This window comes from Stegodyphus dumicola, chromosome 6 (assembly GCF_044657685.1).
Source record: "Stegodyphus dumicola isolate Sdum_Otavi_A_Nest chromosome 6, ASM4465768v1".
In the NCBI taxonomy this organism is placed as follows: domain Eukaryota; kingdom Metazoa; phylum Arthropoda; class Arachnida; order Araneae; family Eresidae; genus Stegodyphus; species Stegodyphus dumicola.
The window spans coordinates 108,435,737-108,450,569 of NC_140773.1; the positions used below are offsets into that span (position 1 = coordinate 108,435,737).

Sequence of the window (14,833 nt, forward strand, 5' to 3'; positions counted from 1 at the left end):
AGCATGAGTGCGAATATGCGAATTGGGTTGTATAAAATTCTAAACAGATATTTAATGTGAAAAAAGTTAGTTTAGTAATCTGTTGTAAATTGAAACCCTTCTACAAAAAATTTACGACATTTTGTGAATATTCTCAATTCATACCTTCACTATTTAAATAATATATATAATTTCGCCCGCAAAATTTTCTCTAATGAATCACTGAAAGGCAAAATAAGAAACAAAATTTTAGACGAAAATCATGAATATATTTTCTGCAAACATTATCACTCACATTATACACACCTGAAATTTGAAAAATAAAACTAGGCTCACATTAAAAATACTGTATTTACATTTTTCAACAAAAAGATTTCACATTAAAAATAATTGAAATGATTCAGTATTGATGCAAGATCCATCAAAAATTAATGTACGATCCATGCAACATTAATATAGGACATATCTTGATCATTATAAAATTGATGTTATTCTTTGCATATTTTTATCAGGCGATGCTGCCGCAAATTCCAAACGTTTGGCCACTGTTTTAGACATTTCTTATCTGAAAAATATGCAATAATTAAAGAGGATTAATAGGTTATTGTTATCGCAATATTGGAATGATTTCAGAAGGAAATGAACTAAAATTTTATTAAAATACAGAAACACAGTACAATATGATATACAGTCTATGCTGAAAGCTTAAAGATTTGTTCCTTATCTGATTGCTTACAAATTTGTTATTGCATTAATATTAATTTGATGTGCTGAAGCAAAGAATATCTCTTGCATATCAATTTTTGAAGCATTCTGTGTAATTTCATACATTTAATTAGTAACTATTTAAATTGTACTTAAGTAGTAGATTCAAAATGTCAGTTACAGCTATCACCTGGGGAAACTGGATGCCCGCACAGAATAAAATTCATGCCCATGGAGTTTTACGAATATAATCTGTTTCCAGCAGTATTAGGAGTTAGATCGTAGCTCAAGAAGAAAATAGCACGTTAACTGAAATTTTAAATTGCAATGAAAAATATGATTTTTGTGAACAAAGCATTATGACTCTAACAAAATTCATCAGAAATTACGGAGTTGGTATGGAGAAAAAATTATTGCACTTTCAGCTATAATTAAATTACGCCAGCAGTTCAAATACTGTCTGACAGACTTGACTAATGCTGATGGGCAGAGGAGGCCATCAAAGTTGATAAACGACGACGTTGGACAGCAGGTTGATGAAATGATCCACAACATTCGCCGAAATTGCACTAGTATTAGTGTCTGAGTAAACAGCAATTTACCCACGATGAACAGGTGCAAACAGCGGTTCTGCGTTTGCTCCAAGACCAAGCAGCAGATATCTTATCATTAGCGAATAGAATGTTTATTTAGACTTTCATGCAAATGTTTCCAAGGTTTGGCTGATTATACTGAAAATTATTTTGATATATCTCTGTTAAACTGTATTATAGTCTACAATTTAGTGTATCTTTTTTCAAGTGGAACTATGTTTTGAACCGTAAATGAACCTTCTGACGTTATGTTCCATCTGATGTTACGCACCATCTGACGTTCTCACCAGTATGACTTCTGATTTTCAATATTATAATAAAAATATTAGAAAATATGAATTCATACAGCTATAAAATCATTTATATCTCATGATGAAAGATGTCTGGAAAATTTACTTCAGAAGTTTTCTTGTTTTTAACTTCAGCCATTCTGTTGAAAAAATATATAACTACCATTTTAAAATATCCGCCTGCGGGACAGAAACATCGAAATAGATGTTTCTTTTCCTTCGTTTCAAATGTATCATATATAAGACTCTCTCTGTTTTAGGTTCGTTTTCCTTAGGCTAAAATATTCTTTTTTGTTGATTTATACAACGTCTTCACAAAGTTCTTTTCCTATGTAAGTTCTTTGTGTAGGTAAACAGAACACAAGAAGGAGGTTTTTCTTATGACCAACTGAATGTTATTTTGCATGATATTTCTCTAAAGTTATTTCATATTTTTTTTTCAGTTTTATGTATTACACTTTTCTTCTCATTCACTGCTGAAAAGGATGAATAACATTTGCTGGAATAAACAAAGCCTAACTTCATACAAACAACAAACGTAAAAAGGGAAACTTTCTAGTGTATACAAGTCACTCATGATAAATTTCAAGAACAAAATAAGTTAAAATTATTTTCATAGTGCTTGAACTGCTTCTTAAATTTTGCTTGATTAATGCATAACATAACTGAATTTATCTGGTTTAGTATTGCAAACTTAAAACCTTATGGCTGAAAATGCATTCCATTTTAAGATACATTTTTTAACATTTGAAGTGAAATAATATCATCTCTCTCTGAGTCTCTAATAATGTGTGTAATTTAATGGATCTGCTGCTTGTTCCTTGCGGCAATCATATATGATGTATTTTAAATTTAACAGTATAAATTATTTTTCTTCAACTAGTTTCCTTTTTCGGCCAAGCGGTAAAATCGCTGAACACTGGTAGTTCGGTCCGAGGTTCGAATCCTGCGAACGGGCTGGCTGCATGGGTGTTTTCGTGGTTTTCCCCATGTGTAACGTGTACACCAGCCAGTTTCCCTTAGAAAGTCCTCCACGAAGGCATCCCTCCCCTTAGGCCGATAGCCCTAGTGTGCTTTGCCGTATTCTCATATTTTACATATGTTTTTTGAAACAACATCTTTTTAAGTATTCAAATGCTAAGTAAAGTAATCGCATTTTTAATTGAAGACAATAGACTCTATGCTATTTCTGAACTGGCAGTTGTGGCCGTCAAAACTTGACCATATTGAAAGGAAAGACCCAGTAGGATGATCAGTTTATGCTATTTGAATACAGCAAAGCGACAAGGGCTAGCTGCCTAAGATAAGGGATACCGTAGTGGAGGACTTTCTGAGGGACCTTGCCTCGTATTAAGGTACACATAGGGAAAACCACGAAACTAACTACTCAGCCAGGGGCAGTTACACGTAGAAGCGAGCAAAATTTCACCAAAATTTCGCCATTGGTTGTACAGGTATAGTCTCGTCGCATTAATTGTGCAGTTGCGCTCCAATTTTAAGGAAGGAGCACCAAAAGGACGAACCGACAGCCTCCCTCCCTCTTTTCCCCCCACCACCAATCTCTTGAGAGGACTTTCGACTCGTCGTATTTTGAATGCCCCTCTTGCTAAAGACACTATACGCTTAAAAACATCCATGCCATCAGCAGGATTCGAACCTGAGCCCATCGGTACGGCCGTCAGCGTCACCAACTACTATACCGGGTAGACGGCAATTATGTAGCCAGCCCATACGCCTGGGACTGAACCCAAACTAGGTCGACCTACCAATATTCAGCGATTTTAACCATTTGGCCGCTGGTGGGGACATAAAAAACTGCGGTATAGGATTGAAATTTTTGTCAGTGTAGTAATGAATAATTCAGGGAATTTAATAATTCGTCAACAGCAATGGCTCAATGTTAAAATAATTTTCATACAAATGGGATTTTACATATGTTTTTTGAACTGAAATTCAACTAAGTAAAAAGGTTTCACTGACAATACAACTAAGTAAAAACCATTCTCTTCAGATGAAGAAGTGAGAAATCCTAAACCACAGAGATAAAGGAATTTTTCAAAATAGCGTATGCCTTTTTTTTAGTCTGAAGGGGCAATTTTCTCAGAAGAACTATTAAGTTGGTATTTTGCATTGATTCGCTATAAATGTCGGTTCACTTTTCAAATTGTTGCTACCAATTATTAGAGCCCTGTATTATATTTGAAGAAATTAAATAATGAAAAATCTGCTTAAATGTATGAATCTTTCTTGCACTGTGATAAAACAACGGTACCTAGAGCCATCAGATTTTGAATAACGTACTTTTCTACTCGAATATGGGCATCTGGAAGCCCAAACTTGGAATTTGTTTTATTATCTATTTCTTATTTTGTCGACCTTTACCGAATTTTTGATTAACAAATTCAACAATTTAAAACCGAGCAATGGTAACACTGTATATATATATAAACTATCTCCAACGCGTGGGACTGATGTGTATCGGAAATTCTAAAGATATGCTCATTTTAGAATTGTTTTGCGATATTGCTGTTGAACTTAATTTTATGGTTTTATTGCGAAGAACATGATGTATTATAAATAAAGGCAAAACGTTAAACAAACGCCTCTTTGGGCATAATTTAAAATCTGAAAGCTTTCAGATTTTCTTAAAAATTTCTAGCACATCATGAAGAGACAATTTGATAGGAAGTTCAGGTGAGGAGGAGGATAGAATCTGTAATATCATCTAAGTCTGACTATAAGAATAATGCAACTTTTCAGCCCGCTTGTGCATAATGCAGAAAGCTTTTTAATTATACTAATTTAAACATCTGTAGTTATACAAATGAAGCTGTAAGAATTTGGAAGTATTAGCAATCATCGAATTCGGTATTGTTACAAATACAGGATACTCCTAAAATGCATGCACAAATGTAAAGGGGATGGAATTTGCAGATTTTCTAACGGAATATGCTTGCGGAAATAGTTCGCTCGACTGGTAGAGAGTGAGGATGAGATACTGGCACTTTGTCTTTCTCAGCGCATATTTCGAAAAATATGCATCACTACACAAAAGCGGTGGTCGCCGACATGCATTTTGCATTTGACTGAAACAAAACAGAATTCCAAGACATCATATAACACTAATATTTGCTGAGTGTTCAGGAGTAACGAAAGTGCGTCTATTACGACACTATTAAGAACAACAGATATTTATTATCACTACGTAATTCTATGCCTTGAACCTCAAGGTTCCTGTTTGTAGCCCTGTCTGCAAGATCTGGTGGATTAGTTGCCAAGTAGTGAATTACGAGTTACTATCTCACCTTTAGTGAGGACCTATATCGCAATAGATACAACATGCATTGCAGCAGAAGAAGCGAGAGTTGGTTAATTGGAAGAATTTGCTTTACCTTACGACAATGTAGGACCACACATGACAAGGATAACCGGAGATAACACTTAGAAACATGGCTCGGAGACACTATGGTTGCCAAATACAGAGAACTCAAATTATAACCTGTTCCATTCCTTGAACAACCACAGCCGTGGGAAATGCATAAATGCGCTGACGATGAGACAAAATTATGACATGCTCTCACAGACTTTTTGCTTTCAAGGCTCCTGAGTTTATCCAGAGCACTACACAGCTATAGTGTGCAGTTGTTAATAAGTTAGCAAATGCTGATGGATAGTTATGAAGACTACTTGGTGACGTAACACTGAATACTATGCACATACATGATTTTGAAGATCCGAAATACCAAGAAAGCTTTTGCTTACCTCTGGAGTGGAATCTGAAAACTGGCCAGAGTTTCAAAGACCTCAAAAATGCAATTTTTCTTTGTTTCAGAATAGTATAGATGTGAAACTGGCATGCTCCTTAAATCATAATAAATGCCCTTTTCGTATAAGATCTACGATTAAATTACTATCTTTCCAATATATATTTGCTTCGGTCCACAATAGTTTACTACAAAAATCGAATTACATTACAAATGCAAAAATATGCATTCAGGTTTGTTTAAAAGTTATTTATTTTTACAGAAGAAAGACAAATAAAAACTAAACAAATAAAGTTTCCATTTAAATAATTAGATTGGCTTTCAAAAACCTGATAAATCTCATATAATACAGTGTAAGATAAACTTATACGCAACACGCTCTTTATATAATGCTTTGTTAGGGAGATATTTCGAATTATCAGTTTAAATAGTCCATTCCATATATGTATAATTTCAACCCAAATTTGCACACATCCCATTAATGCAGATATCAGATTCAGCTTTCAAATTTCAGGAGCATACAACTGTTAATGAATGAAAGTAAAACATTTTGAAACAGCACAGAACGAAGTTATTAACATCACCTAAGTACATAAGAGAATTGCAGAGTACTCTTATATTCTTCTTCAGATAGTACTTCAAACTGAACTTTTCTAATGATTTTTGTGAGCTCGGTTTTAAGAATCCAAGTTTAACATGCAACTTCTCAGTTCCGAAACTGAAGCAGTGATTAAAAGCAGTGCGTGTGGAAATTGTTAAATTGTTTACAATAATGTTCGACTGATGTGTAAAATAACTCAGCACATTATGTTAATTCAAAATGTTTGTGGAATATTCCAGTGGCAAATAAGTAACAGTTGCTGTTCTGAAATTGAAATAATTAGATGCGAAATGTTACAACGTTTTTTATTCAACATGGACCATATTAGTGGGTGGTTTACGCATAGAAGTTATACAGAAACCATTAAAGAATAGAAAAGAAGTTATAAGTTATATTGATAAAATAACGCTTTAAAAGTTTATAGCTTTCTTTCAACAAATGGAATAAATGAATTTTATTTTTCATATACGTAGAGAGGAAGTAAATGTAAATACAGTATTGCATGATTCTTATAACTGCATGGTAAAGAGAAGATAAATGCATGGCCAATAAAAATAGACATACAATTTCTGAATCAAAAAAACATAAACATTATAATTTAAAATAGTAACATTTATAGGTGAAGAATAATTGCAACAAAATACTTAAACTGTAATAAAAGCGGAAAAGTAGAAACTCTTACAAAAGAGGAACCAAAAATTACATTAAAAATGTAAATGTAATGTTAAAAAAATATTAATTCATTAGAAATTTACGTATTTACGTATTTGATTTTAACGTACCCTCTGGTGCAATTCTCTCTGTCTCTCGCTCATACACACACAGATATATATATATATATATATATATATTATACATAGATAGATAGATAGATAGATAGATATGGTAGGGCAAAAGAAAGATGTTGATACCAAACTAAGTTCTTTATTTCCAGATTTTCAGGCACATTAGAAAATATATTCTTTAATCATACAATATTATAATTAAATTTAATCATATAATAATATATTCTTTAATCATACAATTACGATAATTGCTTACCCACATTGGGTTTTTAAAACGAATGACGCAGGCATTTTACAGATGCCAAGCGAGGAGATATTAGGAAAACAGAATAATAACGTAATTAGCTCGCCAGATGTATTTATACCAAAGTGGGTGCGATTCTAAAGACAAGCTATGATTGGTTAATATTAGTTTATTATTAATATTATTTTAATATTATTTTTCCAATAGCCTTACATAGCGTAGAAAGATCTCGAATTTGGGAGAACAGATGAATTTAGAGGGAGATCATCAAATCTAGAACGTTATTTTTGAGGTCGCCAATTATTTGAGTTATATTTTCTTATATCTTATATATATATATATATATATATATATATTGTATACATATAAGCATCCGTGTGTTATTTGAGAAATGAATCAGCCCAAAAGTGATTCAACGCAAAAAATAAGTTATTAGCGTGTACTTTTTTTTAAAAAAAATCATACTCCGCTAAAATAATTCGACCAAAAGTGAAGACAAATTATAAATATTTTTGCATTATAAGATAAATAATATAGTTAGAAAAATATATAACATATAATATAGTTAGAAATATATATAATATATAATATAGTTAGAAAAGTAAATTTTCGACAATATGATATTATTGGGCATTAAAAGCATGTTATAAGCGCTATAGAAATAAATTATGAGCATTATTATGCGTAATAAGCGTCATTAATAGAATTTAAATATTTAAAAGTATTTACAGCAATAGTGATGCTAGAGCACAAGGATGGCTAATGTCCGTATACGTAATGGTACGATGGTATAATACGTAATGGTATGATGGAGGTTGAAAATAGTTCAGAGCTGGATAGGGTAGTGGTGGTGGTTGAACCACACCATTTTTAACAATAATATCCCTGTCATGCATTTGATAAAGAAACAGTTTGGGCAGTTTTAAAACTAGAGTAACCAAATTGTAATTTACAACTTACAGTTTCCCATTCTCGAAAATTAAGATCTTTGGAAAAAAATTATCATAAACACTTTAGAACAGAAGGGGCAGATTAAAATAGGAAAATACAAGGATATATTAAAGACAGCGATTTTGGTCTTTACAATTTTTATCTTGCATATAACACATATATATGCACGTATACATGAATATATACTATGTGATCGACTTTTGATTTGAAAAATGATGCACACAAAAGTGATTTAATGCAAAAATAAGGATCGAGATTAATAGTTTACCTTGTGAGTAGAAAGCGTTCTATAATTATTTAATAAAACGAAATTAAAGTGAGACAATTAGAACAATTAAGAAATAAATTATTTTGCATTTATAAAGAAATAAATTATTTTGCAGCGTCGCAAACTTCCAGTGCAATTCTAAAGATCCATTATTAATTAAAAGTATTCATTAAAGACATGTTTTTACTCGTTTAGAATAATATTCATAACTAAACAGTTAGTTTTTACCTTAAATTGGAATATGATAAATGAATGAATAGCACAAACGTAATAATAATATGCGATAATTAAAAATTCTAATTTTAAAAGTTAAAGAATTTAGAAGTATAATAAAAGAATTTCACTTACAGACATGCTTCTCAAATTTATGTGTAATTATATACGCATGCCGGAGCTTATTTACCGAGAACTCAAATAATAAATCATGAATAATTTTTTGAACATAATAAGAAAAACACAGCAAAGAATGAAATTGTATATCAAACGAATTTCGTAAATGATGCAATCACTCTTTCAGCTGTGATTTCTACTGCGGATTTGATAATTTGATTAAACCTTTTCGTTAATTTGAATTCTAAATTCCCTACAATAGAATTAAGCTAGTTTCACTTTTCAGGGGAAAAAAACCTCATAAATTTGAATCTAACGTGACGTGTAGTTTCCTGTTCCTAGTGACTACAAAGGATTCAATTCAAAAAATTAAAAAAATTCGTCACATTTTTGCATCGAGCTGCTTTGTTTCAGAGAATAAAATTCTGGATCGTTAGTCAAGTGGGAATAAATAAACGAAATTTGACATGATGCAGAAAAGAAAATACAAATTTGGAATTCCGTAAAATCAAATCAAGTTGAATCTAGAGGGAATTAACTACTAAATTAGCTTTCTTTCATTTCATTACCAAGTAAATTATTTTCCTCAAAAACTTCCAAAAATATAAAACGAAGAATAAATAATGAGGTTTTGAAATGGAATTATTGTAGAGGTCCTATGTTTCTTTTCAGATGAAGGGTTGCAATAATTTTAAAAAAGCAATCGATATTTTCTCGTTTTAGAGATGTGAAAAATAAAAAATGTTATTTGTTTAAATTTTGTCCATGAAATATCACATTTACATCTGTCCTTGTGTTAAGATTTGGGAAAAAAAAAAAAAAAAAAAAAAAAAAGGAATGAAGTAGTTTTTTTTTGCCGATACCTATACAATTGTTTGTTTTTCCTTTATATAATCTATTCAATTTTTATTTAGTTTTAATTTGTGACATTTCCCTTTCTTGCACATGAGTGAACGCAATTTTATTGCAAAAAACAATAACTTGAAGCAAATCCCCACCACTATCGATGTATTTAAATTGTACAAATTTGAAATCTTATTTAATACTGCTAAAGTTTATTGCATCTACGTACACATTCCGCTGGTAGAACTTCAAATGATAGAATGAAGTACAGTTAATGAGTTAGTTACTACAGACTACAAATCTTTTCGGTACAAAAACGCGAAAGATAAACTAATCCTTCTCTTGGATTTAGGTCAATAATTTTCAGGCTGCTGACGGTGACTATACTACCGAGTAATAACCTAAGAGATAATTCCTTTCATTATTCCCAACATAAAGTGAGACATGGGAGAGACACGAAACACAGCCAACCAAATGCAATTAAGGGTTACCTCCGACCATAAAGTTTTGTTCAGGCGCATTTAGATGAGGACAGCGAAGTTTTCTAAGCAAAATGTGATAAATCAGCTGTATTTTTACAGAGATTCGAACCACAGATTTTCCAGCTGCTACTTAAATGTGCTAAATGTTTACATCTCAAGAGCACGAGCTTAATGTCTGCTGAAATGCAATAAATATACTAATAAATAATAATAATAAGTACATAAAAATAAAAAATGAGGTATTACTTTTAGAAGCACATCACCCTAAAATGAAGTTAGGAAACTTGGAAACTCTGTTCGCAGAGAAGCAAAATGTTTGCAGAGCAGTTTTCCATTTGTGTCTATGGAGAAACTGGTATCCCAAACCATTATCCCAAACCAACAGACAGCTTATCAGAAAACACTACCTTAAAAGTCTCAGTAACAATGCACAAGCTTTCTGGAAGTTTATGGTAAAATAACATTATATAGTGGCAAGGATATCCCAGATTATCGGCAGGCTTTCAAAATATGTAGCAAGCTTGTGATGTAATAAATTATTTAAATTATGTAATTATGTCCTGAGCCACGACGGAAACAATATCTTACAGTGCTAACTGATGTATCTCCTAATGCTAGACCCGGGGACGCGAGATACTACCACCTAACCTCTTGGCAGAATGATGGTGCCCCGTCTCCCGTCAGCTGTCAACAGTATTAAGGGTCAGGGGTGTTCTATCTTAACGGGGCTGAAGCTTAAGAGTTAGGGCTATGTGCAGCAAAACTTCAATCACCTGCGTTTACTACACAGGTACTCCCCTAGCTCCCACTTGTAATCTGCATATTAGAGTGATATCTGCAAGGGGATAATTTATGACTCCGTCCATACAAGTGCAATAGATAATTACTGAGTATTTAACACATAATTGCATATATGTGAAAGGAGAGAAAGAAGAGATACGAAAAGACAATGGAAGGATTAATTTTATTAAGGATTAAAAAAATAAGCGCCTAACATAACTTTGAAAAAGATATAAAAATAATCACACAAACGTATAAAATAGTTAGATCATTTAAAATAAAACCAAATACATAAATGATAAAATCTATCAGAGTAAGGCTATCTAATGTAATTAAAAAATAATATTTATTAAAAGAAAATGTTCATGCTTGATATAATAATTAGCACCAAACAACTTTAAGTTGTACTCCTAAATTATGGCCTTGAGAATTTTTTTCGTAAATTTCCCTCTTTGCGCTGTCTAAGTAAATGAAGCACTGTCTTAAAGCAATTTTCTTCTCGATCAGTTTTGGTTTATAAGGTACTTCAGTTTATTTTATTATTAGTTTTTACTTTTGTCTTATTTATCTTGAAAAAACCCTGGGCATTTTATTAATCTTACAGAATATTTAACATTTAAGTTTATTTTGGATCTTGCTGCTTTTAGATTACGCTTTGATAAACTAATGTTGAGAAAGAGCAGCTTTTAGTGATTCGATATTTAGTATATTGTGTGCGTCTTTTATCAACCTGTAAGCCTAATTCTTATTCACAAGTAATGCTAGATTTTGTTTTTGACTAAAGAGTTGTTTTCTCTCTATTATTTCTTTATATAAAAGCCGTTCAAAAAATGTAGACATAAAAGGGGAAAAATGTCCTTTCTAAGTGCAAGTTGCACGCAAAACCTTATTACAGAAGCTTCTCTCTCTCTCTTTTTCTAATATAAGAATAAATTTTAATTCAAATATTTATCAACAGATAGCACTGTTAGTGTAATACTATAAGAATATTAAGATTACAGCATTTATTCGTCTGCGTTTGCGAACAATAATAGTATATTAAAATATTGTATCAACAAATCTTTCCAACATAAGCAATGCAACATAAAGAGTGGCCGGTTCCACATTTAAAAAATTATAAATTTGGTATACTTCTGCAATATTAACAGTACAGCACCATCTATGATTTAAAGTTTGAATTAAAAAAACTCCTAATTCCCCAAACTGGAGAAGAGAATTTGATTTTGCGGCAATTCTTTAGATAAAAATTTCCCTCTGATACGCCTGTTGCAGAGATAAATTATAAATGGTGAACAATAATTTTGTGTTGTTGTTATGAGTAATCTCGTTCGTCTGATATCAGAAAAATCGCATTCTTCGTAGCAAGAAGGCTAGATTGCGCCTGTGGTTGGCAAGAGTCTTGGGCACGATACAGGTGGCAGTACAACTTTGCTCGGTTCCGCCTCCATTTTGAAGAAAAGCACCCTGGGGGGAACGGGTCGGTTACAGCGGAAAACATCGCGGCAAAAACATCGCGGACGAAAACATCGCGGAGAAAACAACGCAAGGAGAAAACATCGTTGGAGAAAACATCGTTGGAGAAAACATCGCAAAGAGAAAAGATCGCAGTTCTAAAATATCGGGGTACAAAATATCGTGGTCGAAAATAAAGCGGTTCAAAAACTTCACAGTTTAAAAACATCGTCGTCGAAAATATCGTGGTAAAAAATAAAGTACCTACAAATCATCGCATGACGATAACATCGCATACATGCGTTCTTCAAATCGCATAGTGACATATGTAACTTACTTTGCATCATAACTAACAAATCGATATCCAAACAATTGATTGCACGCTATACATGAAAATGTTAACGACACTTAACGAATAAACGGAAACAAAACAATATGTAATTTTCATTAAAACAATATCAAATTAAGAAATGCAAAAGAAAATAATTTGATCATTAACTAAGCAATTCTTATACAGGTAACTTCATGCAGTTATTTATCTTCCATTTTTAAGCATTTTTAGTCGGTATTTTTCATGAAAAATTATGCGTTAAACTTTAATAAAATGCCTAGTTTATTAATGATCTTTGTTAATTAACTATATAAATGTAAAAGTCTATTAAGCTTTTTAAGTTGCATTAATTTCCCACTGATTTTCAGTTTTTAAATGCTGAAGTTTCCTTATTTTTTCAGCAAAAATTTTTGTTCGTTCAAATATATCAAATATAGAAGTAAACGAATGCCTCTTTCCTTCTTGCGCTGTATGATATTTATATCAACATGCATTTTCAACTTTCAAAACATGAAAACGCATGTGTGCGATGTTATCGTCATGCGATGATTTGTAGGTTACTTTATTTTTTACCACGATATTTTTGACGACTATGTTTTTAAACTGCAAAGTTTTCGAACCGCTTTATTCTTGACGACGATATTTTGTACCAGGATGTTTTAGAACTGCGATATTTTCGCTCTGCGATGTTTTCTCCCACGATGTTTTGTTCCACGACGTTTTCTCCTTGCATTGGTTTCCATTACGTTTTCGAACACGATCTTTTCGGCGGACAAAGAACGGGTCCAAGGGCCTCCTACCCCTCTTTCACTACCAACAACCTGTTCAGAGGAGTTTTGACTCGCCGCATATTTTGAGTGCGACCAATGCCTCACAGACATTGTATATTAACAAGCACCCATACCTTCTCCAGGATTCAAACCCGGTACTTTCAGTGCAGTAGTCAGAGTCATTAACTCACCAATCGCCGCTAGACGGCACATTACTTTTTATACCTTTTGACCAAAATTCGATGTAACAATATTATGCAATTAGCTCAACAATACTGAAGCGCATCTAATGTCAACTCTTAGCTTGTTCAAGCGGGGGCACGGTAAAACAATTTTCTTCTCCTTCCACCGTTTGTTGCCTGGTGTTTTTTTTTTTTTTTTTTCCTTTAGGAATTCAGATAACTTCACTATCGACTGCTACCACTGTTAAATGCCGGCGATAACACGTCGTAGTTAAAAGTATTTGACGGATTATATTGAAAGTGTTCTAAACATGCAGTCATGCATAATTCTAATCATTCTAATCACGCATAACTCAACATCATTTTCAGCAAGTCTGATTACTAGATATTCAAATCATTAATCATGTGATAGGCCAACTCTCTATGGCCACTATAGCCAACGCTCATTATACCGCGTTATTTTCTTCCTTCCCACTGAATGGTTTTCATGTAAAACAGTCATCAGTCTTTATTGCGATTACAACATTTTTGTGCAGGTCGTCTTAGAAATATTTTATTTTTTGCAAACTGATATTTACACCTTCGTAGTCTAACAATAAGGCATTCTACAGGTCGAACAGTAAAAGCGTTAAAGACTGGAGTTGCTATCGAGCTCAAATGCCGACGAAACTACTTGTTCTTTATGTATGTATAACGTGGATACAATCCAGTTTCCGTTAAAAAGTCATGTAAAAAAACACCACTCCCCTTAGGTAAATAGCTGTTACATGCTTTCCCATAATCAAACAAAGCACAGCAAGTTTAACAGTAATGGCTCTTAAATTATAGTAGCCATCCAAATACAGTATACTAAATCAAACATGAAATCTGAAATTCAGTGCAGTTTATTCTAAAGTAAAAAATAATTTCCTACAATCCTTAAATGTCTTTCATAAACGTGACGCTTCTTCTTATTTACTTGCGCATAAAAATAAATTTATCCAAATAGCTTTCTACGTAGTAATTTAATCTTTATGTCAGCAATGCATTCAAATATGTTTCTGAACTGCTTTCGGATTTGGAACTTCAACCTAGTCAAATATATTATCACATTAAAGGTAAATTTTATTCGCAGTAGAAGTTGCTTTTTGGGCTGATTATATTTTCCTGCTTAAAAAATAGGATCTCATTTCTCTCAGTCCAGAGTATTAAAAAAAATAAAGATAAGCAGTCTGGTACAGGTAAAGAGAACAATGCATTTATAGTGCGGCGTTATGTGCATATTAGTGAGTGCATTTACCTGCACTGCTAGGACAGACGAAACAAGAAAACCGTTAACCTTTGATAAAGTCCCATTCCGAAACGACGATATGTATATGTACGGAGACGCACATTGTTTTAAAACAAGAACGAGTTACGGAAATATATATATTTCGAGCCCGCTTTTCGCCTTATCTCGCTTCCGTGTTCCATATCCTTTCGCCATTCGATGCTGTCATTATTC

The 14,833-nt window shown here is 32.6% G+C and overlaps 1 protein-coding gene across 1 annotated transcript in view; it reads right to left on the minus strand.

The window, feature by feature from the left end:
* Positions 1 to 239: 239 nt before the first annotated feature.
* The window catches only part of LOC118200167 (cytosolic carboxypeptidase 6-like), a 769,798-nt gene continuing 755,204 nt past the window's right edge, over positions 240 to 14,833 (minus strand). The window contains exon 5 of the mRNA XM_085818789.1: positions 240 to 544. Coding sequence (XP_085674915.1) covers position 544 — 1 coding nt within the window. The 3' untranslated portion in view covers positions 240 to 543. The remainder of the gene's footprint in view (positions 545 to 14,833) is intronic.